Source organism: Galeopterus variegatus, unplaced genomic scaffold, assembly GCF_000696425.1.
Source record: "Galeopterus variegatus unplaced genomic scaffold, G_variegatus-3.0.2 Scaffold7155, whole genome shotgun sequence".
NCBI classification, from domain to species: Eukaryota; Metazoa; Chordata; class Mammalia; order Dermoptera; family Cynocephalidae; genus Galeopterus; species Galeopterus variegatus.
The window spans coordinates 42,699-70,260 of record NW_007733266.1 but is presented as its reverse complement, the minus strand read 5'-3'; the positions used below and the strand labels follow the sequence as shown (position 1 = coordinate 70,260).

General features: G+C 45.9%; 1 protein-coding gene across 1 annotated transcript; it reads left to right on the top strand.

Moving 5' to 3' along the window:
• Positions 1–1,348: 1,348 nt before the first annotated feature.
• Positions 1,349–22,113, top strand: GABRE (gamma-aminobutyric acid (GABA) A receptor, epsilon). Its single transcript, XM_008591670.1, has 9 exons — positions 1,349–1,404; positions 5,260–5,480; positions 5,917–5,984; positions 12,902–13,122; positions 13,866–13,948; positions 15,278–15,415; positions 19,893–20,045; positions 20,192–20,391; positions 20,641–22,113. Exons 1-9 carry the CDS (start codon positions 1,349–1,351, stop codon positions 21,013–21,015), a joined length of 1,515 nt encoding a protein of 504 aa, XP_008589892.1. The 3' UTR covers positions 21,016–22,113.
• The last annotated feature ends 5,449 nt before the right edge of the window (positions 22,114–27,562 follow it).

Genomic DNA, 27,562 nt, shown 5'->3' with positions numbered 1-27,562 from the left:
AAGCATTAAACAAAGCATAAGTTCCTTCTTTGGGTGTGTGTGTGGGGGGAGGCCCTGTGTGATTGCATGGGTCACATGCCCATGAAGCTGGCCCTGCCACAGGGCTAGGAAGCATGCACATGAGAGGCCTGAATGTACCCTGAAGTCTTTTCTTCTCTCTTACACTGGAGTCTGAAGGGAGCCCCAGATCCTGGCAGACTCAGTGGCACTAAGAACACACAGCTGCACACAGGCCAGTAACAAATATTTGTTGAGTACCTACTGTGTGTCCACAGGTTTTCTAAGTTTCAGAGATATAGTGGAAAACCAGATAGACACATTTTGTGTGTGTGTGTGTGTGTGTCACTGAGCTTATTCCAGTGAAGGAGACCCTTGTAAACCAGCTCACAAAAAAATGCCCAAGAAAATCATCAGTTCACAGTAAGCAGTGCTGTGAAGATGACAAAGCAGAGTGACGTGGTTGGGGGTGGGGTGGTGGAGAGGATGTATTAGATCAGTATGGTACAGCAGAGCCTCTCCGAGGAGCCCTCATGGGAGCTGGGATGCACGCACACAGCCCTTTCTAGAGCAACAGGTGACGGTGCTGCTAGTGTTGGGCATCAGCTTGTTCCGCAAATCTTTGCAACTCCTTCCCCTCTGTAGTGAATGTGGCGGGTCTAGGCAAGAAAGATGAAGTCCAAGGATGCCTGAGACTCTTGACATGCCCTCCCTGAATAAGGGCCCTCTCCACTCCGGGACTTCTCACTTCTTCTGGTATCACGTGAAGCCAAGTCTCCAGAAAGATTTGGCTACTTGGTCTTGGAGAGGTGATTTCTAAGTCTTCCTACATCCCAGGGGTTCCCTCTCACACCCAGGCCTCAGGCCTCAGGCTTGAATGGGGAGCCACATTGCCTCAGTGCCTTCTTGAGGTTCAGAGGAAGTCCTCCACTAATTGCCACTGCCTGGGCCTCTGTTGGGGGGTCCTGCCCCGTCCCCAAATGCCTGGGAAGTTAGCCTGCATCCTAGCTCAGATCAGAGCTTGCAGGGGAGACCCCCAAGTCTGTCTTCTTTCCCGTGCCTAGGAAGGCGCCGAGTTACCTAGCTTCCTTCAGATGTCAAGAGATGTGTTCCGAAAGACTGGAGGGTGGGGAGTAAGAACAGGGAAAATCGCAGAGGCAGCTAGGGGAGGCCAGGTGACATGAGGAAGTGGTGGCGTGCAACAGGTGGTGGGGAGGCCGAGGGCTGGAGAGCACAGTTCGACCTCTCGACGCCGCGGCGCAACAGCGGCCTGAAGGGGGTCGCAGCGGAGGCAAAAGCTCCCCCAGCTCCCCATCTTGCCTCTCAGGTGGTCGCGCCGCTCTGCGCCGCGATGTTGCCCAAAGTTCTCGTGCTCCTCCTGGGCATATTCGTGATCATCCAGTCGAGGTGAGTCTCCCTCCCGGGACCCAAGAGTCCTCCGCGCTCAGCTCCCTCTCCTCGGCAGCGGGCGGGCTCCCAGGACCCCTGCGACTCCGCGTGCCTCGAGCTCCGCGGCCGCCTTGCCCAGGGCCCTCGCGTGGGCCAGCCGGGTCCCGAGTCCTCTCGACGCGCAATCAGCCTCCGCTCCCTCTAGGATGGGCGCCCCGGGCCCCTGAGGGGGAGCTCGGGGAGGAAGGCGGGACGCCTGTCCCCTGGCCACTCGCGTCCACGGACCCCTGCTCTCCAAAGCACTGCGGCGGTGGGAGGGCGAGCATTCCCCTCCCTCCCGGGGTCTTGCGCAGGAAGAGGGGAGCAGCCCCGGGGTGACCGGCTAGTAGAGGCTCACGCTACTGGGGACGGGGGCAGGGCTGGGGACATAGCCGCGCTGAACACGTTTGAGCGTTGCTTCGTGTGTCCTCTGTTGCTCACAGTTTTTTCGCAGCGCCTACCTGCCTCCCCCTCCCCCACTTCCTCATCCCCCAGACACCCTGCTGGGTCTTGGGCCGACTGGAGTCAGAGGCCAGGAATGTTGTTCTCCTCTGAGGTCTGTGGTTTGGGGCCTGGATTTCAATCCCCCTCCCCTTTTCAGGTTTCCGTTGAGCAGCCAGCTTCCCTCATACCCTCTCCTTGTCCTGGGACTTCGCTAGGAACATTGGACCCTGGATTTCTGGCTTGTTAGGGTGGAAGAGATGACTGCTTCATTTTTTTGAGACGGTTTCCAGCTGTCACAAGTTCCTAAGCTGCCTGATCTGTGGAGCTTTCTCGAAGTCTCCATGGCACTGCGCTTGAGTCTTGTTTATCTGTTTTGGGGAGAGGGGATGGCTCCTCAGGGGAGGGGCTGTGTGGCTCGCTGCTGGTGCCCTGGGGGGGGGGGGCTGAGGAGGGGCTTGGCAAATGTTTCTGAATGCGTGCTAGGAATTTCTAGTCATCCACATCCCTCACATGGGATTTGTACTAGTTGAGAGAACAGACATGGTGACTGGCTAGGACCTGCGGGGGGCGGGGGGTCGGAAGAAGGGACGGGAATCAGAGAGGAAAACAGCAGGGAAGAAGGGCTATGAATATGGAAGCTACCCTTCCAGCCAGAGGGGAGGGCTGCTGAGGTAACTGATGTTCAGATACTGTCAACATGGCAACCTGTGATGTCAGGAAAGAGCTGAGGAGGTGACAGTGGGGTGTGCTGGGTCACCGTCAACCAAAAAACCTTGCTCTGGCCCATACTTAGCCTCAAATCAGTTGTGGACTTTGGGCACAGCCTTTCCTCCCTCTGTGCCTCAGTTTCTCCATCTCTAAAGTAAGCAAGAGAGCTGATTTGGAAAAAATATTCCAGCATCCCTTATATTCCCTAACCCCAACCAGGCTGCTGGGGGTGGGAGGTGGTGCAGAGATTCACTCTATCCCGAATCATCACATCTGGAAGGATGTGGGTGCCTGAAAAGCCCCTGTGGAAAATCCCACTAGTCCACTGTATAGGTGTTTTTCAAGTTTTTGTTCTTCCTAGCCCTGAAAGTGAGCTTAATGGCTGACTGGGGAAAGGTATGCATTGTCAGCAGCTTCTTAACCCCAAGGATCCCAGGATGAGGTTGTTTGTTTGTTTTGTTGGTTGGTTTGTTTTAACTGGCAAAAGCCGATTGTGTGATTAAAGCAAACTCGAGACCCTCTGATGTCATCTTCATTGCAGACCTAGTCTAGGGTCAGAAGGGCTTAGGTGGTGGTCCCAGTGCTTTCGTGTTTATTTGTTTGCCTCTTTAAACCTGTTGGGGGAGGGGGGGTTGTTGTTGAGGGTTTCAGATATGGGAGGGGCTACTGCAGGCTTTTGAGTGGTCCTGTCTGGCAGTGCAGTCTACCACTGGCTTACAGTTTTGATTGTGCCATGTTCCCAGCCACGTCACTCATTTTGCAGGGTTTCAGGCCCCCCATTTTCCTTCCTCCCAGAGGGACTGGGAGATTAGCCTCCAGGCACCCATGAGACTTGAAAAGCCTCAGGGAAAGAGGAGGCCTTCTGGATGTGGCATTTGAAAGCAGAAACTGCTTTTTCCAAGCCCACTTCTTCCCTAGCCCACAATGGAAATTAGCCACTTTAGACATGAGAAATGGCATAGACTTGGCACATCTGCATGCCAGTTAAGCAATTCTAAGAGCTTAAACTACTGCAGAAAAATCCATTTTGCTGCCCAAGTTGGCATTCCCTTGGTCTGCAATACAGGAGTCATGCCCATGTCTCCTGCCCTGTTTACCCCTTATTTTAGGAATCAAGTTACCTGATAGTTTTTTTTTTTTTAAATCATTAAAAAAAAAGTGTAACATACAAATATAAAAGCACAGAAACCATGAGCAAACAGCATAGGGGATTTTCACAGAGTAAACATACCTATGTAACCAGCACCTAGACCAGGAAATACAGCCTTACCAATGCCCCTCCCAGTACACTCTCCTGCCTTCCAGCATTACAGATTAATTTGGGCTGATGGCTTTTTAAAACGCTTTTAATTATAAAATTGTTTCAAAATCATATAAAAGTAGGGGGAATGGTAGACTGAATCTGTAGATATGTGGCCATCCCCAACCTCATCATTTATGAACTCATGGTCACTCTGATTTCCTCTGTATCCCACTCATCCTCCTTTTCTGGCTTACATTGTTTTGAAGTCAATCTCAGATATCATATTATTTCATATGTAATTATTTTAGTATGTATTTGTAATCATTAAGGAATTTAAAAACATAAGTAAATACCATTATTACACCAAAAATTTAACAGCAATTTATTCATGCCTCAACTATCCAGTCAGTGTTCAGAACTCTTCTGTTGTGTCATAACTATAGTTTGCTTTTAAAAATCAGGATCCAAATCAGATCCCTGTATTAACAGTCAGGGCATTTTTATTTCAAAAATATTTTTTATTGAATTAGAACATATATACAGAAAAGTGCTTAAATCATAAGTGTACAGCTGATGAGGTGTCAGAAAGTGAGCACAGTGGTGTAAAGGAAGCCAGATCCAGGACTAGAACATGAGCACAGCCTCAGAAGCCCCCTGGTGCCCCCTTCGTCACTGCCTCCCAGCAAAAGTAGTACTACTCTGACCTCTAACACGATTGCTGTGTTTCATACATTGGCAGATGGCTTTTTAAATTTTTGCTTAATTTAATTTTATTACTACTACTATTATTATTATTATTGGCTGTGGCGAATGGCTGTGACACTCCAGATGGGCTCCTGTTGGCCATCCGTTTCCTGGATGACAGTCTCTGGGTGAAGGACTCCTGCCTTTCCTCAGTGCTTAAATATTCACAAAGAGCTGCCCTTTAGCCTTCTTCCCTCCACTCCTGGCCACTGTCCTTAATGCGACGAGTATTACAAAACTGCAGAATATCCCCACAATGTTCTAGTCCTTCTGGGAGAGGCTGCTCTGGCTTTTGCAAGCGTCCCTCGGTAGCCCTGGCCCTCTGCCTGTCCACTGCTCCCAGGTGGTGCTGGTCAGGCGGACTGGAGGCCAAGGCTAGTAACAGTGGCTGATTGGCCAGAGCTCACACACAAATGCCCTCTCATTTCATTTTGCATTGAAAATCCTTTTAAAGTCTAGGTCTTATTTTTATTATTGATTTTTTTTTTCTAAGTAAAGAATTATTATAAAAGAGGAATAGTGTAGCAAATCCTCAAAGAGCAGCAAGATTTAAAAGAAATTAACGAGTATAATCTGTTTCTGTCTCATAATTTACAGTTACCAGTCACTATTTAATTAAGCATCGTTGCAAGAGGCATAAGCTGGGGCCCTACAGGGTGGAAGGCAGAGCTTTATTTTTTGTTTGCATGTTCTAGGGTTGAGGGACCTCAGCCTGCGTCAAAGAAGGAAGCCTCTGCCCATAATGATGTCTTCTATGGCCCTGAGCCACAGCCCCTTGGAAGGAAGCTCCTCTCTGAAGAAACAAAGCCCACTGCTACTGGGACCGGGCGCCCAGTTGGCAAACTGCCAGAAGCCTCTCGCATCCTGAACACGATCCTGAGTAACTATGACCACAAACTGCGCCCCGGCATTGGTGGTGAGTAACAGAACAAACTTCTCCCCTCCCAAAGGGTAGGGAGGGCATAGGAGTGGAGAATGGCCCTGGGATGTGGGTGAGGGTGCCATGCACATGGACAGGAACATCTGCTGCTGACCTTTCAGGTAACAGACATTAACTCTATTCTCGGCAATGCCACTAACCTTGGTCAAGACTTTTCCCTACTCTTACCCTCAGTTTTTCCAACTATAAAACCAGATGACTAGACTGGATGGTTGATCTTCGAGGTGTATGTCCAACTCTTAACAGTCCATGAGCTGGGTCTTGCCATGACAGAACCAATAAAGAAATAGGACCGGATGGTGAAAATACATAGTTCAACCCTCACCTGTCTCCCCTTTTCTGCCCTCTGACCCTCCCCTGTCCCATGCCCCTATTTGACACTTACCCTCTGCTACTTCTGCTTTCCTTACAGAGAAGCCCACTGTGGTCACTGTTGAGATCTCTGTCAACAGCCTTGGCCCACTCTCTATAATGGACATGGTGAGTACTAAGCTTTGAGTACAGTGTTCCCTAGCCCAGGGGCTGGCCTACATACAGGGCCTTCCACACACTTGTGCTTCCTGCTCTGTTTTTCTGTAATGACTCCAAGAGGGGCTTTTATTTGTTTTTTGTGGGTTTTTGTTGTTGTTGTTGTTTTTGGAGGGAGGGAGATATTTTAACCGTCACTGACTTGAGAACGAGGCTGGAAAAGGTAAGTCCCTTGCTGCCCGAAGAGGATCTTCAGAACCATGACTGTATCTTCCAGTCTTTCATTCAAATAAAAATAATAAGGCATCTCTACACACTGCAATGGAATGGCTCTTTTCTTCTGATAATTATTTATATGGACTTAAGTCTATAGTTACCAGTTCTTGCTCTAAGACTGTTTCTCTAATCTTGCCCTAGTGCCTTCTCTCCTTTTTTACTGGAATCATACTATGTCAGCTCTGTCCCCAGTTAGCTTTCATCATCTCCCACCTGGAATATGCAAAGGTCTCCTCCTATCCCAATCCACTAGTAAGCCCGCCTCCCGAGTGATGAACCTCCTGCTGTCCTGCCCCTGCTTCTGGCATGTGGTTCCACCCCACACTCTAGCAGTCCAGGCCCTCCATGGATGTATTCCTTTTCACCCCCTTGTGCTCTAGTCACACTAGAGTATGGAAGTTCCCAGACTGCCTTGTACCTCTTGAGATTGTTTGAACAGTCTCTTGATGGGGATGCCATTGCTCCACTTTCCTACTTGTCAAAAACAGCCTTCGTCAGGGTACAGCTCAGGTGACATCTTCATGGCAGCTTCCCTGACTTCCACAGCTATTAGTTGTTCCCTTCTTACTCGCACCACACTCCTCTTTGGTACACACATCTTTCTAGGATACATCACAGTTGTTTACGTGATCTTTCCTACCTCATTTCACTGTAATTACTTGCTCTATGTCTGCCTTGCTGTCTCCACTATGGGCTCCTTGATGCCAAGACTCAGTACATGTTAACTGAGCAAACGAATTACAGAAGATGCTCCACAGTAGTCACTTGCATCTGCAGAGCCTGACAATGAGGAAGGCTGTGGTAACCAATTCCACTGCAGTCATAGACTTGGCTTGGTCCCGGGTAGACACAGATCTAGCATGTTCACTGATACCCTACAAGAGCCTGTGACTGGGGCAGTTCAGAGCCTTGACTTTTGAGATGGGCCTTGCAAATAGACACTCAAAGGTAAGTAAGCATTCGTGGAAGATCAAGATGTTTACATATGCTGAGTGAAAGAGTGATGTTCCCCCCTGTGGTGCTTTGTTTGGCTATTGGTTCATAGCAATGCATAAGTACACTGTGTCTCAAACACAGTGTCTCACTGTTTGAGACACAGTGTACTTATGCATTACTATGTAACAAATTACTCCCAAAACATAGTGCCTTAAAACAACAGATAGTTGTTATCTTACAGCTTGTGTGAGTCACGAATCCAGGCATGGCTTAGCTGGGTTCTCTGTTTCACGGTCTCTCACAAGGCTATAATCAAGGTGTCCATTGGGGGCTGGGCTCTCATCTGAAGGCTCAGTTGAAGGAGTATCTAGTTCCAACACCACTGACATGGTTAGCAGGATTCAGTTCCTCTCCAGCGGTGGTCTGGAGGCCTCCCTCAGTTCTTGCATGTGGGCCTCTCTACCGGGTAGCTCACAATATGGCAGCTGGCTTCCCTCAGAACGAGTAAGAGTGTGAGAGAATGTGCTCCAGATGGGAGCCACAAAAGTTTTGTAATCTAATCTTGGGAGTGCCATCCCATTGCTTCTTCAATATTCTGTTCATTAGAAGCAAGTCATCAGGTCTAGCCCACAGTCAAGTGGAGGGAATTACACAAGGGCATGAACACCAGAAAGTGCAATCATTGGGAACCGTCTCAAGAGTCCACGTACCACAAATGGCCATGATGTTCTCCTGTTAGAGCAAGGGAAAGCCTGTAACTCGTAGAATGGAATGCTGGGAACTAACAGGAAATAACAGAACATGAGAACAGACAGATATTTTTGAGTTTCTATCTACATTTTAAAATTGTTTTTTTTGTTTGTTTGTTTGTTTTCTCTCTTCCCTTGATGTGAGATTGACTTTATACTGCTATCAATGTGCTTACCACTACAAGAATTAGTCTTCTTTTTACCTTTTCTAAATGGGTGTAAAACCAGCAACCAGTTTTGTTAAAATTGCTTATAAACCAAGAAACACTAGATTCTGAGCAAGAGCCATAAGTTGAAATCTTGTGGTCCCACCATTGTGGCCACTGTTTATTTTTAATAGGAAATGGGCCTTTCAGGTAATTGGTGTAGGGGTAGGAAAGGCAGTACAGGATTGTTTTCTAGTGGGGTAGAGAGCCTCCTGCAGCAGTCTCTACCTTCCCTTTAGTATGCCCAAAGCTAAATGAAGTTTTCAGTCCACAGTAACCTGATGGCTCCCAGAACCTTGCGCATCTATTTTTCTGCTCTTTTGGTCTATTTCTCTGCTCCTTTGAATTGATATTAAGGCATTGCCAAGCTGTTTTGGAAGTAACCACTCTAAATTCCAGCAGGCTGCTTTGTTCCTTTCTCCCTAGCCTGTTCACCTCCACCCAGTCAGTGGTGGCAAAATTTCCTTGGGCTGAGTGGAGAGAACACACACATTGATGAATGGGGCAGATGGCCCTAAGTTGTTTTGCTCTATTTTCTGGATGAAATAGAGCATCCTGTAAACTGAATAGTGGAAAATTTGTGGCTACAATCTCCTTGCTATTTGTGTAAGATATAATTTTGGGAAACCAGTCTCTATCATCTGTGACAGCCCTGTGGCAGCAGTAGCCCCAATCATGGTAGCTGAATGCCCTATTTCTCCTTGCTCCTTGACTATTAATACTGCCAGCACCAGGGGTGCCGGGCAGTGTTGATACTTGACAAGCCTGAAGGATACCAGTCTAATGATTCATCAGTCACCAAACCAGGCATAAAACACAGAACTGGTCCAGAAAGGAACCAACAACTTGATTTTCTTTGGCCAGTAAGGTGGTGCTTTAGCCTGGGCTAGTGCCTTTTGAATATTCCAAACGCTTATGTGCTATTGAATTTCTCTGAGTAGTCTCACTTCTACATCATTCCAAATAGTTCTTCAAAGAGGTGGGAAGTCCCTGTTTTTGTGCAGCCTACATTCCCCTGATGCACTTGGTGAGGAGAAGATGCACGTCTCTGCCACATGGCCACAGAACTTGCCAGTGCTCAGAGTATACTTGTCTCCCCGGGTCCTCATGACAGCCTGTGTTGCAGCATGAGGATCCCCATTTTACATTTGAGGTAACAGCCTCTCAGCAACGTTGTGAGTCCCAACATTTGTTACACCGTCCATGTAATTATTTGAGGGGAGTTTCAACACCCTTTGGTCAATCAGATGTTGTATAGAGTGCAGACCTTGTCCTCAGGGAGGGAAACATGAGTCCATGCCATGTGGATTTTAATCAAATGTTTCTACCAACCTCCTGGCTTAACTTTTGAAAGACCCAGTCTGAGCTTAAAAGGCAATAGCCAGTCTGGGAACGACTTCCTGTTGCAGCATCAGTGGTTGCTAATGCTGTTTCTTGCTGTGGTAATTATCTCAGGCGATTCTAATTGAGCCAGTTCCTAAACACCAAATTTCTAGAGTTTCAGCTGTGCTAAAAGAGATGTACATCGCAATCTCCTTTGTCAAACTGGGAAAAACTTGAAATGTTAGTTATCAGTTGATGTGTAATGAACTTGCAATTGGTATCTTGTCAAATAGAAATTAAACGCTCATTTGAAACACTATAACATAGAGCACGAGCACAGCATGGGTGTGGAGGGAAGGCTTCCCTCTGGCTACCAAGCAGTTGGCATGGCCTGGGAATGAAGGACGCTCAGCTGGCTAAGTTGGAACTGCCAGCCACTGGGGACCATGGAAACACTTTGAAGGCCATTCGTGAAGTCAGGTGAGGCGGGGTGGGGATGGGTCAGGGCCTCCCATATGAATGGTAGCCAGGCTCTACCAGCTCTTTTCTGTCTTTCTCTGGCCTACTCCAGGAAACTTTCTCAGTCTCCCTTTCCCTGGCTGGCTCCAAGCAATTTGGCAGCTGCTTCCACCACCTTTTGTTCTGGGCAGCAACGAAAAGCAGAGATTTTCTTAATCTTTTCCCTGAGGGCTCTACTGGCCCTCAGTGTTGTAGATTTCTGCTTGGTACTCATTGTGTGATGCAGGGTAACTCAGGGAAAGACCTAGGAATTCTGAAGAGGACAATTAGACGTTGGTGCCCAAAGGGATTGTTGATGTAAGTGAAGGCTGTTGCAAGGCAAGGCCATGGTGCTGGTGCTCTGAGTGGCAGAGCCAGCGTGCTGTCATTGACTATTTGTATAATTTTGGACAGCCCTCTTTCTCTCTGAGCCTCAGTTTCCCTCCCTCTAAAATAAGGGAGGTTGAGCTAGTCCTCAGAGTTCTGCTTTGGCCTAGTCCTGGTAGCTGCTGTTCAAGGCGCTTACAGTTCCACTGCAGTCTGTTTTTTCTCCCTTCAATGCTAGTGGTGCAAATTTCTAGCTCCTTGTGCTTCTTCCTATTAAACAGCCTTCTTGATGTTTAACAGACAGTTTATGACATAGACAATTTCTGGAGACCAAATAATTGTGAATATATCTATGCATATGCACACACACATTTAGAGGTTATGGGCACCTGTTTGAAAGGAAAAACAAAGCAAAGAAAAAATGGTTCTCTTTGTTTCAAAAACAGGAATCTAAATAGACATTTCTCTTGTGACTCAAAGCACGTCATTTTTTTAATATATTTCTGGAGAATGAAGGATTGAGGTTAATTAACATCTGTGCTCCCCAAATAAAAGCTGAAAGGGGAAACTGCTATAGACAGTCAAAGGTGTGTGTACTTATAAACTTTTTAAGTGATTTTAAGCTGGGATCTTTGATTTGCTGTGGAAACATGGGGGCTGAGACAGTGTTGACTTGGCTGGAGTAGCACCACCATCCTACACGGGAGTGATAAGGTGATGAGCCCAGCCCATACAATTAAGCCACCATCACCTGTTTCTAGATGAAATGTATCTTCCCAGACTGTTACCTGTTTGGGAATGTTACCTTCTTTTGGGAATACCCAGAAAAAGAAAACTCCTATGGCCAAACGCAGGCTACTTTCCTCTGTGCAAACCTAAGTGGACTCCAGAGTCAATTTGCTTGAGAGACCCATCATAGAATGTCATGGGGCCTTTGCCCACTGAGAGAGGAAGGGTCCCAGTGTCAGCTCTGGCCACAGGGCAGTTTGGGGGGGCATTTACAAATCATTTCTAGCCCCCCATTTAACAAAGAAGGTGACAGGTAAAGGTTCATGTTTCAGCCAAGGTCACATGAACATTTATTTAAGATTTTGATTATAAATGTTAACATCTCTATAGGAAAAAAACAGACTAATAACCACTAGAGTCTAACAGGTCTCCTTTCCACATTCCTTTGGAACCATTTTAAGGGAACATTCAGTTTTCCGAAGTGTCAGTCAGTGTCTACTGGCTATTTTCTAGTCTTTTTACTTTGACATAGTTACATGTTCATGTTTCCAGGTGTGGCCGTAGTATACAGATATGTCATTTTAATGAACAAGTCCTTTGTCATCTTGACTAAGTGAAAAGTTCTCTTACTCTCATAAGAAAACATGGAAAAAATACTGGATAGTTGCAGTGACATAAATCTTATGCCCTTAAGCATGTGCTGATGGGGATCCTCAGAATCTAGAACATCAGAGCTATCAGAACCTTTAAAGATCACCAAATTTCCCCTATCCCATTGTTGTTTTGACTTTGACCTTCAAAATCCCCAGCAACTATTTGTATCCTTGCACTGACTGCATTCATCCAGTAGCCTTGACTATTATGTGACCAGAAGGGTGCTCTAGATCTCAGTTTTATCCAGTTGTGTTTATCACTTTGTTCTATGGTGGTAAGATCCACATGGACCACAGTCGCATTTGCCACTCTATCAGGCAACACTTTCCATGGTGGAATCATTCCAAGATGTGTGGTTGATCTTGTAGAATAAATACATCACAAAGTGAGTAGTAATGCTCTGGGCTAAGTTCTAAGGAATGTCTGTGGACATTTGGAAGCTTGAGAATGGTTTCACACTTTGGAGAAAAGAGTGACCTAGAAGTAGACTGTCAGTTGATCCGCAGTCCTTGCAGATCTATTGGTAAAACAAATGGTTGGGTTGATGAAAGTTTTTGGTTATGAACGTCCCCCCTAGAGAAGACTCAGGAGGACATGATTGCAATCTTCAAGTGCCTTTCCTTGACTCACATAGTTGCCTCTGATTTATGATGCACAACCAATTGAAATCAGTTTGTCAAGAAAAAGGGAGAAATGCTACACTAAAGATATGTAACAATTTAAGATGCATCTTGATTTCAGAAATGTGGAAAAAGGGAATCGTAGGTTCAGTGAAATACGATTTCTGGAGATCTCTCCTTTGGAACAGGAATTAGACTTGCTCTGTGTGCTTCCAGAGACCAGAAAGGGAATTGATAAGAGAAAGCCGTAGGGAGCTGCATTTAAGGCAGACCTTTCTATTGCTCTGAACTGTATGAGAATGGTGTTAACCACTGCCTGATGTGGGGAGTCAGCTCCCCTTGCTCATGGTAACCATGCAGGGCATGACTGACTTTTTGGTTGGGATCATTATGCGTGGTAACCTCTGGGTCCCTTCTAGTCCTAACATTGGAAGAATCTCTGAGCAGAGAGGAGGGACCTCCTCCTACTCTTACTTCTTATCCAGTGCTCCATGTGTTTCATCACGTTGCCTTTAAGATTCCAGGTTAGGCAGTGCCAAACAATATGTTTATGTGTGAATGTCCTTTGTTTGCTCAGCCCCAAGTGTGTGCTTTTTTATCCTTCCCACCAGGAATACACCATTGACATCATCTTCTGCCAGACCTGGTATGATGAACGCCTCCGTTACAATGACACCTTTGAGACCCTTGTTCTGAATGGCAATGTGGTGAGCCAGTTGTGGATCCCGGACACCTTTTTTAGGAATTCTAAGAAAACCCAAGAGCATGAGATCACCATGCCAAACCAGATGGTCCGCATCCACAAAGACGGCAAGGTGTTGTACACCATTAGGTATGTCAAGCCTCTGCAGTCTCACCTCCTAGAACTCTCCCTCCCCTTCTGAGAATTTTAGCCAAAGACTCATGGGCAGAGATCTCATCCTGAATGATACTTCTAAGGGTCTATCCAGCTTTCCTAGACTGTGAGCTCAACCCCCTCATATATAGATGCAGACACTGAGGCCTCAGAATAGAAAGATATTGCTTAAAGCCACACACCAATTATGTGGCAGAGCTGTGACTGGTATCCAGTTATTTAGCTTCTAGTCCAGAGCTCCCTCAACTAGAATGTACCAGTATGACTGCATTGCCTGGACAATTCCATCCCAAGTGGGCACTGGATGTAAAGACACGTCCACGGTGGTGGAATTGTCCAGGCGGAGCAGTAACACAGCGGTTGGAAAGATAGCTAAGACCAGGCTGGATACTTGAATTCCTGGCAGGGAAAGGTTGTGTGTTGGTGGTGTGGGGATGGGGGAATGGATGTGGTGGAGAGTGGGAGAATGTTGGTAGGTGCTGCAAGCTGGGCTGGGCAAGAAGCAAAAGCCCATCTAAGTTGGTCCAACACTTTTCTGATGATGGAACTCAGAGTAGCCAGATACTTCCAAGCTATTCTTTCTCTTCTTTTGGTCTCTCTTTGGAGCTTTTTGTCATAAATTCTACTGTTGCCATTCGTTGTGGTGGTCCCCGAACCAAAGTTGAGTGGATACCTAAGTGCTCAGAACCAACCTGATGAGGCTCCTTTCTCCCCTCCAGGATGACCATTGATGCTGGATGTTCACTCCACATGCTCAAATTTCCAATGGATTCTCACTCTTGCCCTCTGTCTTTCTCTAGCTGTGAGTACCTTCTGAGGTTTCTGGGGCCCCAGAAACATGCTGGGCCTCTTCTTTCACTCATCCTTGTCCTTTACATTTCTCTGTCTATGCTTTTCTCCTAAGATGGTGTCAAGGCTTTGCAGAACCTCCATCCTCCATCCTCATCTCCTTTCCTGCCAACAACACTGTGTCGTTCAGTCTGGGCCTCATGTTGGGTTCCTCCCTCTCCCTTCCACCCCCGTCAAGTCAGTCAATTGCTTCTAAAGTGTATCTGAAGTATGTCTGCTCCTCTTTGTCATCTTCCACTTAGACTTTTGCAGCATCTTTGCTTTGATACTGAACATGTCCAGAACTAAATTCATTGTCTCCTTCCAACCTCTACCCCCAAAACAAATGTGTTGCTTCTGTGTTCCCATCTATCTCATTGAAGAGCACCATCACCCACCCAGTTGCCGAAGCCAGGAACTTTGATGCTTTCCTTTCCCTCACCTCCTACATCTAATTGGTCAGCACATCCTGTTGGTATTCCCTCTAAAATCTCCGTTGATCTTGTCAATGTCTCTACATTCGGACTGTCACAGCTGTGACTCCTGCACTCATTCATTTTATAGTGCCTGGATTATTGCACTGGCCTCCCTTAACTGGTCTCCTTGCCAACATGCTGTCCTCACATGAGGACCACAGTGACCTAACTGAAGTGTCATCTGAAGTGTCATTCTTAGTTTCAAATTCTCCCTTAACACTTACGGATCAATTCCACATTTCTTAGAATGACCCTCAAGGCCCTTCGTACACTGGCCCCTGCTACCCACTCCTGCATGCCTTATCTTCCATAAGCTAGCCATCCTGAACTTTTGGCATTTCCACAATACACCAGGCATTTCACCTTTCTGTGCTGTCCCTCACCCCTCAGTCTCATCCATATGGAGAATATTTATTTGACTTTCAAGACTTAATGGGAATGTTACCTGCTTTATATTTAAGTCTTTTCTGAGTGTGTCCCCAAGTTATCTTTCCCTACTTTGTATTCCACAGCAGAAGTTTTTCAGAGAAATTCCAAAAGTCACAGCTGTATACTTGCTGTCTTACTCAATAAAATGTGAATGCTTGAGGACAGGGTCTTTGCCTTGCTTATCTTTGTATTTCTAGCACAGGGCCTGGTACTGAGGAATGCTCAGTAAACACTCTTATGGAATGGACTTCAACAATGAGGTAAGAGAGGCAAGGTTCCACAGCTGGTGAGGCCAGAGTAAGGACTTTAAGGCATTACTCAGGCTGACTCCATGCTGGTGGAGACCTCAGCTGGGCTTCCCAGTCTCATGTGACCCTCCTTTCCATGTTGCTTTCCAGTTTCCTATCCTGAGAGTGAGATGATCTACAAGTGGGAAAATTTTAAGCTTGAAATCAATGAGAAGAACTCCTGGAAGCTATTCCAGTTTGATTTTACAGGAGTGAGCAACAAAACTGAAATTGTCTCAACGCCAGCTGGTAAGTGTGTTGTGGGAGCCAGGGCTAGGCAGAGGCCCAGGAGGGTAGTAGGGATGACTGGAGGTGGCCATCCGTGCAAATGCTATTTGTATGAAAATGTTGTAGGACATGGCTCCTGTATTGTAAATGCTAAGCACTTACAACTGTTTGCAGAGGAAACTGAGACTTTGTAACTATGTCTCAGTCTCGTCTGCGAAGAAGTAAGTGCTTTGCCTAGTCCCCGAGAGGTTAGGTAAGTAGATAAAGTTTTGTTGCTGTCAGAATTGGCAACTAGTTTTGTCATGCAGACCCTTCAATTTCAAGGTCGTTGTTACAACACTGACCTACTTGGATGACTTTGGGAGATGGAACTCCTGTGAATTCTTCTTGCCTATAATAAATCCATGTTGGTTGAATGGGAAGCAAGATCCATTCTAATGGGAGTTGGAGGCAAGTTCTAATATCAACTAGATGAGGTCTGGGATAGTCTGGAGGAGGTTACAGCAGCTACAATGGTTGCTACATCAACATTTATCTTAAAGAAGCAGCTCTGTAAAGCACAGATTTCTGTCAAAGACTTCACGATTGATTCAACATAGACATGGTGACCACTGGTTTTCTGACCTTGTCCCTAACACGGACTAAAGGGGAGGGTCCTGGGTCTCTTAAACTTCAGCTCTTGATTGGGTGTGAGCATCTTTGCTTGTGTTCCTAGGTGATCTGAATGAGGAGCCAAGGGACCTCCCCAGGGTAGCTCCCAGAGCAGCCCTGGAAACCCTCTTCACACGTACTGACCAAGTTCAGGACAGTGGAGGCACTGCCTTCATCGTTTCCAGGATGTGGATGGAACCAGTCATCCAAGAAGCCATTTGTCATGGGAGGCATCTTGCTTTACTTCCATGTGGCTAGGCATAAAATCTGCTTTTGCTTCATTTGTTGAGTTGGTCACTGGGTGATGGACAGCTCATGGTCATCTGACTAGAGCTTTGCCTGCACTGTACTAGGCAGGGGCAGAGGGCTGCTTTCCAGCACTTTCCTTTTTCTTGGGAGCTCTGGGGAAGCAGTTATACTGTCTTTGGCTTGGGATCCTTGCTCTTCTGCCAGCTAACCACGGGCCTGCTTCTTGGCTTTCTGCACCTTAGTTTCCTTAGATAGGTGAGGATCCATCATCAAAAGTGGCAGAGGAGACAAGGCCCAGGGGCTTTCAAGTCACTAGTGGTTCCGTTTAGTAGATGGTTGTGCATTGTTTCAAAATGGTGCCCTAGTGACTACAAAGCCCCAGAGCCAACATCATCACTGAAGCAATGACAATAGGTAAGCACCAAATCTCCTTGGGAAAGATGAGGTTCTTAGGGAGAAAAGAGGAGGTCTTCTTTCTCTTCTACTAAAGAGTAGTTTATCTTGAGTCATGGTTTCTCCAGTGTCAGAATTATCTTTGGGACTGCTCTCAAACTCTTCCAGTTGGCAGTTCTCTCCATCTGGAACAGACTTATGTACTCATCTCCTAAGGGTTCAGAATGCAGTGTTAGCCTGCTACTCTGCCCTCGAACCAGAGAATCTGCTTTAGGAGGTTCTCAAAGAGTCCAGCCCTGCCCCCAGTGAGTGAACTGCCCCTTCACTGATGGCTGTTGAGCCCCTGCTTGAATTTTACCAGTGATAAGGAGTTCACTATCTTGCAAAGGAGTTTCTCCCTTCTCTAGACAGCTTTGTCCATCAGAAAACTGCCTGTTCAGGGCCGGCCCGGTGGCGCACTGCTACAGTGCACCGCTTGGGAGCACGGTGGTGCTCCCGCCGAGGGTTCGGATCCCACATACAGACCGGCCGCTCACTGGCTGAGCGAGGTGCGGGCGCAACACCGAGGGTTGCGATCCCATTGCCGGCCACGAAAAAAGACAAAAAGGAAAAAAAAAAAAAAAGGAAAAAAAAAAAAAAAGGAAAAAAAAAAAAAAAGGAAAAAAAAAAAAAAAGGAAAAAAAAAAAAAAAGGAAAAAAAAAAAAAAAGGAAAAAAAAAAAAAAAGGAAAAAAAAAAAAAAAGGAAAAAAAAAAAAAAAGGAAAAAAAAAAAAAAAGGAAAAAAAAAAAAAAAGGAAAAAAAAAAAAAAAGGAAAAAAAAAAAAAAAGGAAAAAAAAAAAAAAAGAAAACTGCCTTTTCATCTGAAATTGGAGTCTCTGGAACTTCCACCCATTGGACCTAGTTCTTTTTCCCTAGAACTGTCCAGCTTACATTAAGTCCAGTCACTCTTCCATGGGGTCAAGATTAAAGGACCAGTATTATCATTCCAGCCCTAGATCATATTTTGTTATGGTCTATACAGCCTTAATTCCTTTTCTTTCCCTTGTTCTTCAAAGCTTTGGGTCTACTCATCTTTCTAGTCTCAGTCCTCTGGATACAATTTTTTAAACTCTGTCCCTCTGACAGTGCAGTGACCAACCGTGGTCTGGCCAAAACACATAAGAGTTAAGAGCAGAAAGCATCTTTAGTGTTTTTTGTCTGTTTGTTTGTTTTGCTTTGGCTTCATAGCCACGGATATCTTTCTTCCATTACCCGTGCTTCTCCAATCCTCAGGAAGAAGAAAGCATGTGTTATTATCCTTCTCTTGGCCTTCAAAGACCAATTCCCATCTCCTGACAAGCAGAAAAAGTTCTTTGGCCTGAAAAAAGAAAATTAAAATAGAAAAATCCAATAAAATAATAAATATGCTTGCAAAAAGAATATATATACTCAGCAGTTTTGCACGGGTGGGATGGGTAGTTGTAACTAATTAGAGGTACATTAAATTGCATTCAAGACCTTGGGGCAAAAAAATCAGAAAATTGATCAATATATTCTGACCAGTAGGCAATTGCGAGAGTATTCCCTACAGCAGCTCTGGAGGAGTTTTATCCTCAAAGCTACTACTCTGGACACAGGTTTCCCACTAAATCCAGGCCACTTCCTTGCCTTTTTCCAGAAGAATCTGAGAAGTTTTTCTCCTTGAATATCAGTTCTACCAAGGTGAGTAGGAAAGGCTGCTCTTTTCATTCAGCTCTAGCCCACCCAGACCTGCTGGGCAGGTGATCTACTTTCCAAACTAGGAAGACACATGGACAGGTTAGTGTTCTGGTCTGCTTTACAAAGCTGTTGCCTGGCAGCAGCAAGAGTTGCTGAGAATCTCCTGAGTTCCAGGCTGTGCTGGGCTCAGATGGGCAGGGGCTAAGCCCACATGAGCCCTGCCTCGAAGGGATTTAAAAGCCCACCTAATTCAAGGCCAATGAATTCTACAGCATCACTGAAATAGGAATTCAGAGCTTAGCTTCACTAAGGAGTCAGGATTGGAGCTGTTACAAATCCAAAGTGATGTTGATAGTGAAGAGTGATGTTCTAGGCTCAGAGAAAAGCCCAAACAAGCCATGGAGTCATGATAGCGGCAGAGTGTTTGGGGTGGGTGTGTCAGAGCATAAGGCAGCATGAAGGGAGATGTAAGTTGACATCAGGTCCTGTAGGAGCCATTGCTGTTTAGGGTGAGAGCCAAGACCAGGGACAGTGTCCAAATAAATGTGAAGACCTCAGTCCGCCTTGTGGATGTGTACTCTGCAGACCTGACATCTAGAGGGCTGACTGAAATTTTCACTTTCAGCTAATTCTATTTTCCTGAAACACCCAGTTTGGGTTAGGGTAATAAAACAGAGGGTCCAGGAGTTGAATATTTGTATAAATATGCAGGCTAGCTCAGAGAATCTGAGAGCAGATGGGATTAACTTAGGGTAAGAGGGGGTGTGTGTGTGTGTGTGTGTGTGTGTGTGTGTGTGTGTGTGTGTGTGTGTGTAAAAGATGTCAGTTGGACCCAGGTCATGGTGGGCCTTTAGCATCAGATTACAGAGTGTAGATTTGATCTTGCAGTTCATGTAGAGCAGGGACCATGAACAATTTATGGGCAGGCGAGTGATGGCTTTTGTCCCTCAATGGAGCAACTCCAATTAAGGCATTTCAAGAGCATATGAACATGCAGAAAGGAAGCTGAAAGCATTCTGTGCTTCCAACACCACAGCCTGGGCCCCTTTGGCTCCTTCCGAGTTCGTTGGGAGAGCCAGCAGTGCAGGCGGAAGGCTGCTATTCTGCAGACTGCACTTGGCCTTTCAGTGGGCGTGAAGGCCTCAGTCAGCCATGTGTACATCAGGTGTGTGGTCCTGATATCTAGAGGTCTAACCAATGTTTTTCACTTTCATTTGACTCTCCTACCACCCTGGAAAGACAGTATTGGGAGTGGGACAGTGAACTGAGAAAGAAATGATTAAAATTGTAGCCTTGGCTTAGCTCTCAGTTGGCCATGGGTCTAGCCGTAAGTCTCTTTGCTGGGCTTCCTCCGGTCCTATGTGTGTTGCATTGGAACAATGTGCCTCTGTCTTAGGACTGTGGTAAGGAATCCCATGAGCTGAACAAATCTCTAAATGTGCATGTCCTGCTTGGGAAAGACCCACGTCAGGGCTGTAATGAAGTGGTGTTTTTTATGTGTTCCAGGGGACTTCATGGTCATGACGCTTTTCTTCAACGTGAGCAGGCGATTTGGCTATGTTGCCTTTCAAAACTACGTCCCTTCTTCTGTGACCACGATGCTCTCCTGGGTTTCCTTTTGGATCAAGAAGGAGTGTGCTTCAGCCAGGACCTCTCTAGGTAAGAGGATAAGGTGGGCATAAGCATGAGCACACAGCTGTGCGTTAGCTTGACCAGGGCAAAGAATTACCTTCTCACGGGGTCGTCTGAGTAGTTTAATATATGGGTCAGGAGCTGAGCCCGCCTCTATTCCTGTGCTTTTTCAGGGATCACCTCTGTACTCACCATGACCACACTGGGCACCTTTTCTCGTAAGAATTTCCCACGTGTCTCCTATATCACAGCCTTGGATTTCTATATCGCTATCTGCTTCGTCTTCTGCTTCTGCGCTCTGCTGGAATTTGCTGTGCTCAACTTCCTGACCTACAACCAGACAAAAGCCCGTGCTTCTCCGAAACTTCGCCATGTATGACCTGGGTATGGGAGTGGAGGCATGCCAGCGAGGGCACCAGGGTTATGGCACATGGGTATCCAGCTCGCCACATGATGGGGGTTGTGGGGGTGGTTGAATCAACTTCCTGATGTAATGGTGGGAATCCTGGGGGACCAAGAAACGGTGTGCCAAGGACAGTGTTTCCAGAACATCCTGAGACAGCACTTAGGCTTTGCTCATCTTCCCTTGACTTTCTCCCACTTCTTCCCTTGTCCATTTCAGCCTCCTCTTGGTAGCCGTGCCCATGCCCGTATCCGTGCACGTGCCCGCGCCCGCGCCTCCCAGCAGCAGGAAGGTTTTGTGTGCGAGGTTGTCACCTCTGAGGGAAGTGATGGAGAGGAGCGCCTGTCTTGCTCAGCCCAGCGGTCCCCCAGCCCAGGTAGCCCCCAGGGTCCCCGCAGCCTCTTCTCCAAGCTGACCTGCTGTGAGTGGTGCAAGAAGTACTTCTGCATGGTCCCCGATTGCAAGGGTAGCACCTGGCAGCAGGGCCGCCTCTGCATCCACATCTACCGCCTGGATGACTACTCGCAGGTTGTTTTCCCAGTGGCCTTCTTCTTGTTCAATGTGCTCTACTGGCTTGTTTGCCTTAACTTGTAGGTGCCAGCTGGCACCCTGTGGGGCAGCCTCCCCAGTTCCCCAGGAGGGCCCAAGCCCCCTGCTAAGGGAGTTGTGGGAAAGCAGCAGCAGCAGGAGTGACCAGGGAGTGTTTCTCTTTCCCCATTTCCCACACACAAGCCCGCAGAGAACTGGTCTTTGCTGGCCCTCTCCCCTACCTGGGCCATCCACTTAATCTCCTGGGCAGCCCATTTCAAGCAAAATAGCCCACCTTTCTATTCTTCAAGGGGCATTCATGATGCTCAGTTTTAAAAGTCATAGGCTCTCAGTGATCAGGTCCCAACAGTGCCGACAATCACTGCCTTTCTCCGGAAATCCATTATTGCCTTTGTGGTGCTACGGGCCCAGCTCTGGCCCCAGCCTCAAAGTGCACAGACCAGCTGCTTGCCTGTTTCTGACACTTCCTTAAGATGCTGGGCAGCAGCATAACAGGGAGGAGACCCCCATCCTTCGGTCAGATTATTATATTCTTGGTTCTATCTCCTTGCCCTCCCTCCCTTCCCCTGCAGATAAACACTGCCATTATCCCTTTAGGAGGAGGACAGCCAACAAGTGAATTGACTTGGAATAGTATCTATCCCTCTGCTGCTGTGACATCTCCGTCTCCCCGCCCTGCTTCCATCTTTCATCCGCACTACCAATTCAATGCCCTTCATCCAGTGGGTATCTATTTTTGTGTGTGATGATAGTAATTACCCCCTGCTTTGTACGCCACCTTCTTCCTCCTCCTTGACCCCTGTGACTCTTTCTGTAACTTCCCCAGTGACTTTCCCAGCCCTGACCCAGGTGCTAGGCCTTGGTGACTTCCTGGGGCTAAGAAACTAAGGAAACTCTGCTTTGCAGCAGGCATTACCTGCCATTGATTGGTGCCCACCTAAGGCACAGCATAGGAGTTCTACCACTTGCTTGGCCCCTGGACCCATGAGCCAGTCCACTGTTATCCCCGGGGCACTCTCACAATCACAATCAATCAATTGAATTCCCTTAAATTTGTATAGAACTTTACCTTTGACAGAGCACTTTTGACAAATTATTTCTATTTGAAGCCTCATCATAGCCCTGGGACATCTTCAGGGCAGGATTATTATCCCCGTAGTGCAGATGGGTACCCCGAGGCACAGATTTCTATGGGACTGTGGATCTCACTGGAAGCTACCCAGGAGCCCACTGTCATCTTCTAGACCACACGACAGGGCTAGGCAGTTCTATTCACCGTGATTCGATTCTATCACCTCTGCTGGCACCCCATTGGCAGGGCCCAGAACAGCAGTCTCTCTCAGCATTGGCTTGCTCAATTCCTGGGCCTGAGGTGCTCAGACTGCCCCCAAGGTCAAATCTCTCCTGGCTCTGGTAACCCAGTGAGATGAATTTGGACACGCCCCAATGCTTGTATATGCTGAATGAAATCTGTGTCTGTATTTTATTGGGGGTGGGTAGGGTGGGGAATCCATCTGCTTTTTATCACCATCATCTGAAAAGGGGAAATATCCAAATAAAAACATCAGCAAAGCATTCAAGGTGTGGCTAGTTTTCCTGGCGTTCAAGTTTGGTCTCAGCTCATTTTTAAATCTTAAATCCATGACTCAAACCTTCCTCGGTTTCCCTTTTCCATCCACGACTGACTCCCAAACCTGTCAGGCAGGCACCAGATACCCTTCTCTCATTAGCAGGGAATGAAGGAAAGAGGGCACATGGGTGTGTGGACCCTTTACAGATTCCCTCCTTTGCATCTATGCCTTTGCTCCCTCCATGTTCCTTTTGCTTTGCTCATTACTCTAGCCCTACCTCATCAAGAGTTAGAAGGTTCCTGGGGACAACTGGGCTCAGAACACTCCCCCTTCACACCATGTAGAGATGGAGATGCTGAGGCCAGAGAAAAGGGGAGATTTGTCTGCTGTCCCATACACCAGTAAATAGTAAAGTGGGACCAGACCCCAGAAATACCCTGGCTTGGGCTTGAAGCAAGCTTGAAGACCGTGGTTGATTCACCTTTCAAAAGAAAATTCTCAAAAGTGTGTGGGGAAGTGTTGTTCCTGATATCCTGGCAGCCTCCCCAGTTCCCCAGGAGGGCCCAGGGAGTTGGGGGAACTCGCAACTCTAAAGGAACTCAGAAATAATTACAAAAACCAGAGGAGACAAAAATGTGTCTGTACAGCCAACATTTTTGCCATAAAGTCCTTAGAATAATGCTCGCTTTCCTTGTAAGAAACCCACATGCCTTTACTGTGTATTTTCTGATGTCCTAACACAGAAAATTACAAATAACAATTTTAGAACAAGGAAAATGGTTTCTTACTTTTAATTACATTAGAAAGATGCAGGAAAAAATAAATAAAGGTAGCCTGGCTCTTGAGCAAAGTAGACATGCAAATTTGTGGGCACTCATATTTAAATGTATTTTGAAACATAGAAATAGTGCAAACCAGATTCCTTAATCACACTACAATAAATCTCTCCAAACAAAATTACTACCATTTGTAAATTTTAAAAAGCTCACATAAACAGTTCTTTAAAAATAAATTGAAACTGTAATTGGGTGCATAATATCTAAAAAGTAAAATTAATGAAGAACACTACATATTAAAACCAGTAGGATGCAGCCAACACTGCACTTACAGAAAAAATTCATAATTTAAGCATTTCAGTTCTTAAACACAATGGAAGAAAAATGAGTTAAGTATTGAAAACTAGAACTGGAAAAACATATTACACCTTAGTTTTGGGAAAAGAAATTTAGAAAAATAAACAGTATAGGGAGAACCAGAAAAGCATTTGAAAAAAAAAATAATCCTGGATTCTTACCTCTCTTTTCATATCCAAATCACAGATGAATCAAAGATTTAAAAACTTTAAGGAAGCCATAAAGGTATACTATAAGAATATGGATGAATATGTTTATATTCTTGGGATGGGAAAGGACCTTCTAAGTATGTCATAAAATAGCAGAAACTATAAAGGAAAAGATATAAAAACGTATCTATACTAAGAAATAATAATAACAAAAACAAAAATATATGCAGCAAAACACATTGTCACAGGTCAGTTTTTCTGGGAAGCAGTCTCTGAGATCAAGATCGGAGTGCAGGGGATTGACTGGGAAGTGCTCTCAGGATCAGCGCCTTTGTGGGAGATGCAGCGAGCAAGGTCAAGGGGAGAAATTGAGCCTCAATGCATCACAGTAACGGCCTCAGGTGAACACATGGGAGTGGATGGTCCTTTTGAATTGTCACAAATCAGGGCAAGGGGGTTGGGCCCTTATTACTCACCCCACCACCCCACTGGATGTGAGCTTAAACTTGGAAGGGACATGAACTTGGGCATGTCTGAGAGGGATTCAGTTGAGTGCTCTTATCCTCCAACAATCTCAGCAGCTAGAGAAATGAGAGCTGTGCTGAAGAGGGCATAGTGGTGGAAGGTCCTCGCAGTGCACCACAGCATCCACTATGGTTCATCCCTCACCTTGTTCAGGCTCATTTGTTTCATGTAAATAAATTCTACATCAATCCTCACATGGTTATGTTGAGCTTCTTTTTCTGAGGAAGATTCACAAGAACACTAGTGAAACACACTACACACCTGCCATCGAAGCTGGTCTTGGAGTCTTAACTGATACTCATCCTATCTATCCTGTACTATTCATTCTAGATTTCCTCTAACCCTCAGTTAGGATCTTTTCTGACCTAGGTAGCTTACTTCAGGGACTGACTGAAACCTACATCCTTGAAGGGTCTGAGCCTCTGGATACCGTGCCCTTCTCAAGCTATGGCTAGTGGACTTGTTTGTCACTTCCAAGAGATACCTAAGTGGGTTATCTAGATGCTAAATTTCTTGCCTGCCCCCATTGTACAGCAGTGGCCTGATCTCCTGATGATTAGGGTCAATTACCTCTGTCAGGATGGTGACTTTCTTTTTTTCTTTTTTGGAGGGTGTCAAACGTGACCAGGAAGCAGCCATGAATAAAAATATGATGGGACTCTTTGTCTTGTCTCCTGGTAAAGGCACTTAGAATCTGGGAACCAAGAGGTATAAACCTGCAGGACCCAAAATTGTAAGAATAGGAAGCACAAATCCTCTAAGTGGGTCACCAAGAGTGATGAAAAGCAAAGCAACTCTTACTTCTACTCCTTAGTTCCAAACCTGTATATTTTGTATATGGTCATTGATTAAGGTACATAATTATTCCTGGTGGGTGGCACTCCTTCCTCTCAAAGTATTGTCTCTAAGCTGGCACTTCACCTCAATACACCATTCTATAATCTATCTGGCTGGCACTTTCTGGGTATTGCAGTATGTAGTAGAATCCAAGGTCATATGCCCAATTTTGCACTTCTTTAGCTAGAAAGTGAATCTCTGGGTCCAATCCAATATTAAATAAAATCCTGTCTCAGTGGATGGAAAACTCTTGAATAGTGGTGCTGGCTGAGACCTTCCAGGAAAGAAAAGCAAACCCATATCCAGAATTTATGTTTACTGCAGTTAAAGTGAATTATTGCCCCATCCAGTTCTGAAGAGGCTCAATCCTTAAAGGAAACCAGTAAGCAAATTTGGGGCAAATTGACTACATTGGGCCTCTTCAAAAATGGACACATGGCTGACAAGGAACAACCCATCTTGTGTGGCATATAGAGCACAGATAGTATCTGGCACACTGTGACAGTCCAAATTCTGAATCCCTGATCTGTGTTATAAAAGCTATCATAGTGGGAAAAGCAAGTGGAAACCTCTAAAAATGCCCTTCCTCAGCCAAGATAGTAAATCAAAAACAACTTGGCAAAAGAGGTGAGGAAAATCAGTGCCACCCTTAAAGATCTTAATGATGTTCCCATCATATCTCCATTTAATTCACCAGTCTGGCCCCTGCAGAGACCGAATGGATCCTGGATAATGACTATAGATTGCCACAGACTTCAGTAAGTAGTAGTCCGGATCACAGCTGCTATGCCATGTTGTTGCCAGAGAAAGTTAATAATAACACCTCAAATACATGGTATACAGCAACTCATTTTGCAAATGTGTGTTTTTTCCATTTCAATTAGAAGATGGGATCAAAAATAGTGGGAAGGATAAGAACATTTATTTATAGTTTTCCCAAGGGCTATGTTAATTCTCACACCCCCAGTCATAATATAGTCATAAAAGATCCAGGCTGTCAAGAGATCATGAAGAACATCACTCGGATGTTGAACATCACTCGGATGTTACATTACACTGATGCCATCACAGCAATTGGACAGGATGAGTAAGACACAGCCAGTACACTGGAGGTCTTGGTAAGACACATGCTCTCCAGAGGGTGGGAGAAAATCCCTGTGATTATTCAGAGATCTGCTACTTCAGTGAAGTTTGTAGGGGTCCAGTAGTCATAGACAAGCTGGGATATCCTCCACTGACAAAGACAAATCACTGCATCCTGAATCCCTTCCAAGAAGAAGGAAGTGATGCACCTAGTAGGCCCCTTTGAGTTCTGGGGAGAAAACATCCCGCCCCTAGGATAACTGATCAGTCCATACATCGGGTGACACAGAAGGATGAGAACTTTGAGAAAGCCTAGGAGCACGAGAGGGATCTGAAGCAGGTCCAAGCTGCAGTCAGCAGCTCTTGGACCATCTCATCCAACAGAGCCTATGGTCAACAATGTCAGTGGTGGGAGAGGGCACAGCATAGGGTTTAAGGCCAGCCCCCTGTGGGAGCATCACCACACAGGCCCCTGGGGTTCTAGAGCATAGCTGAGCCATTCGAATCAGAGAATTATACACCTTTCTGGAAACAACTTTTGGTGTCTTCTGGGCCCTGGTAGAGACAATACTTGACCTTAGGACACCAAGTGCCTATCTGTCAGGGAGCTGGTTGGTGTCAGACTCACCAAGTCATAAAGACAGACCCAGTAGGAATCATTCTTAAACTGAGCTTGAGTGGCGCCAGAGAGCAAAAGTAAGTGCCAGAGCAGCAGTCCAGACCCCCATGTTACAGTTGCCCCAGCTTCCCTCCATCAGCTCACACCAGTGGTCATCTGAGGAATCTTATACAACCAGCCAAAGGAGAAGGAAAAGGGCTTGGCTTAGTTTGTAGGTAAGTCAAATTCAATAGGGGGTGCAGACTGAGAAAGGACGGAGGTGACATTACATTCATACTGACGGGTGATGTTAAAAGTCAGTAGAGCAGTAGAGGCTGGTCTATAGCTCATTTGGTAGAGTGTGGCACTGATAACACCAAGGTCAAGGGTTTGGACACCCATATTGGCCAGCTGCAGGAAAAAAAAAGAAAAGTCAGTAGAGAGGTAAGATTTTTCCAGTGGGTGGAGCTGCAGGCAGTGTACCTGGTTATTAACTTTCTGTGAAAGAAGTGGCCCAGAGTGTGGAAAAAAATGCATGTATATAAAACAAATAGTGTCTGTAAATGAGTGTGTGTGTGTGTGTATATATATATATATACATATATAAATATACACGTACATAAATATTTATTAGCATATACATAGTATATGTATAAAATGAATGGTATATCTTGTATATATATACTATTATAGTAT

Coding starts and splice junctions, on each gene's coding strand:
- GABRE (XM_008591670.1), top strand. CDS start 1,349: ATGTTGCCCAAAGTTCTCGTGCTCCTCCTGGGCATATTCGTGATCATC. Junction 1,405..5,259: donor TTCGTGATCATCCAGTCGAG/GTGAGTCTCCCT, acceptor TGCATGTTCTAG/GGTTGAGGGACCTCAGCCTG. Junction 5,481..5,916: donor ACTGCGCCCCGGCATTGGTG/GTGAGTAACAGA, acceptor CTTTCCTTACAG/AGAAGCCCACTGTGGTCACT.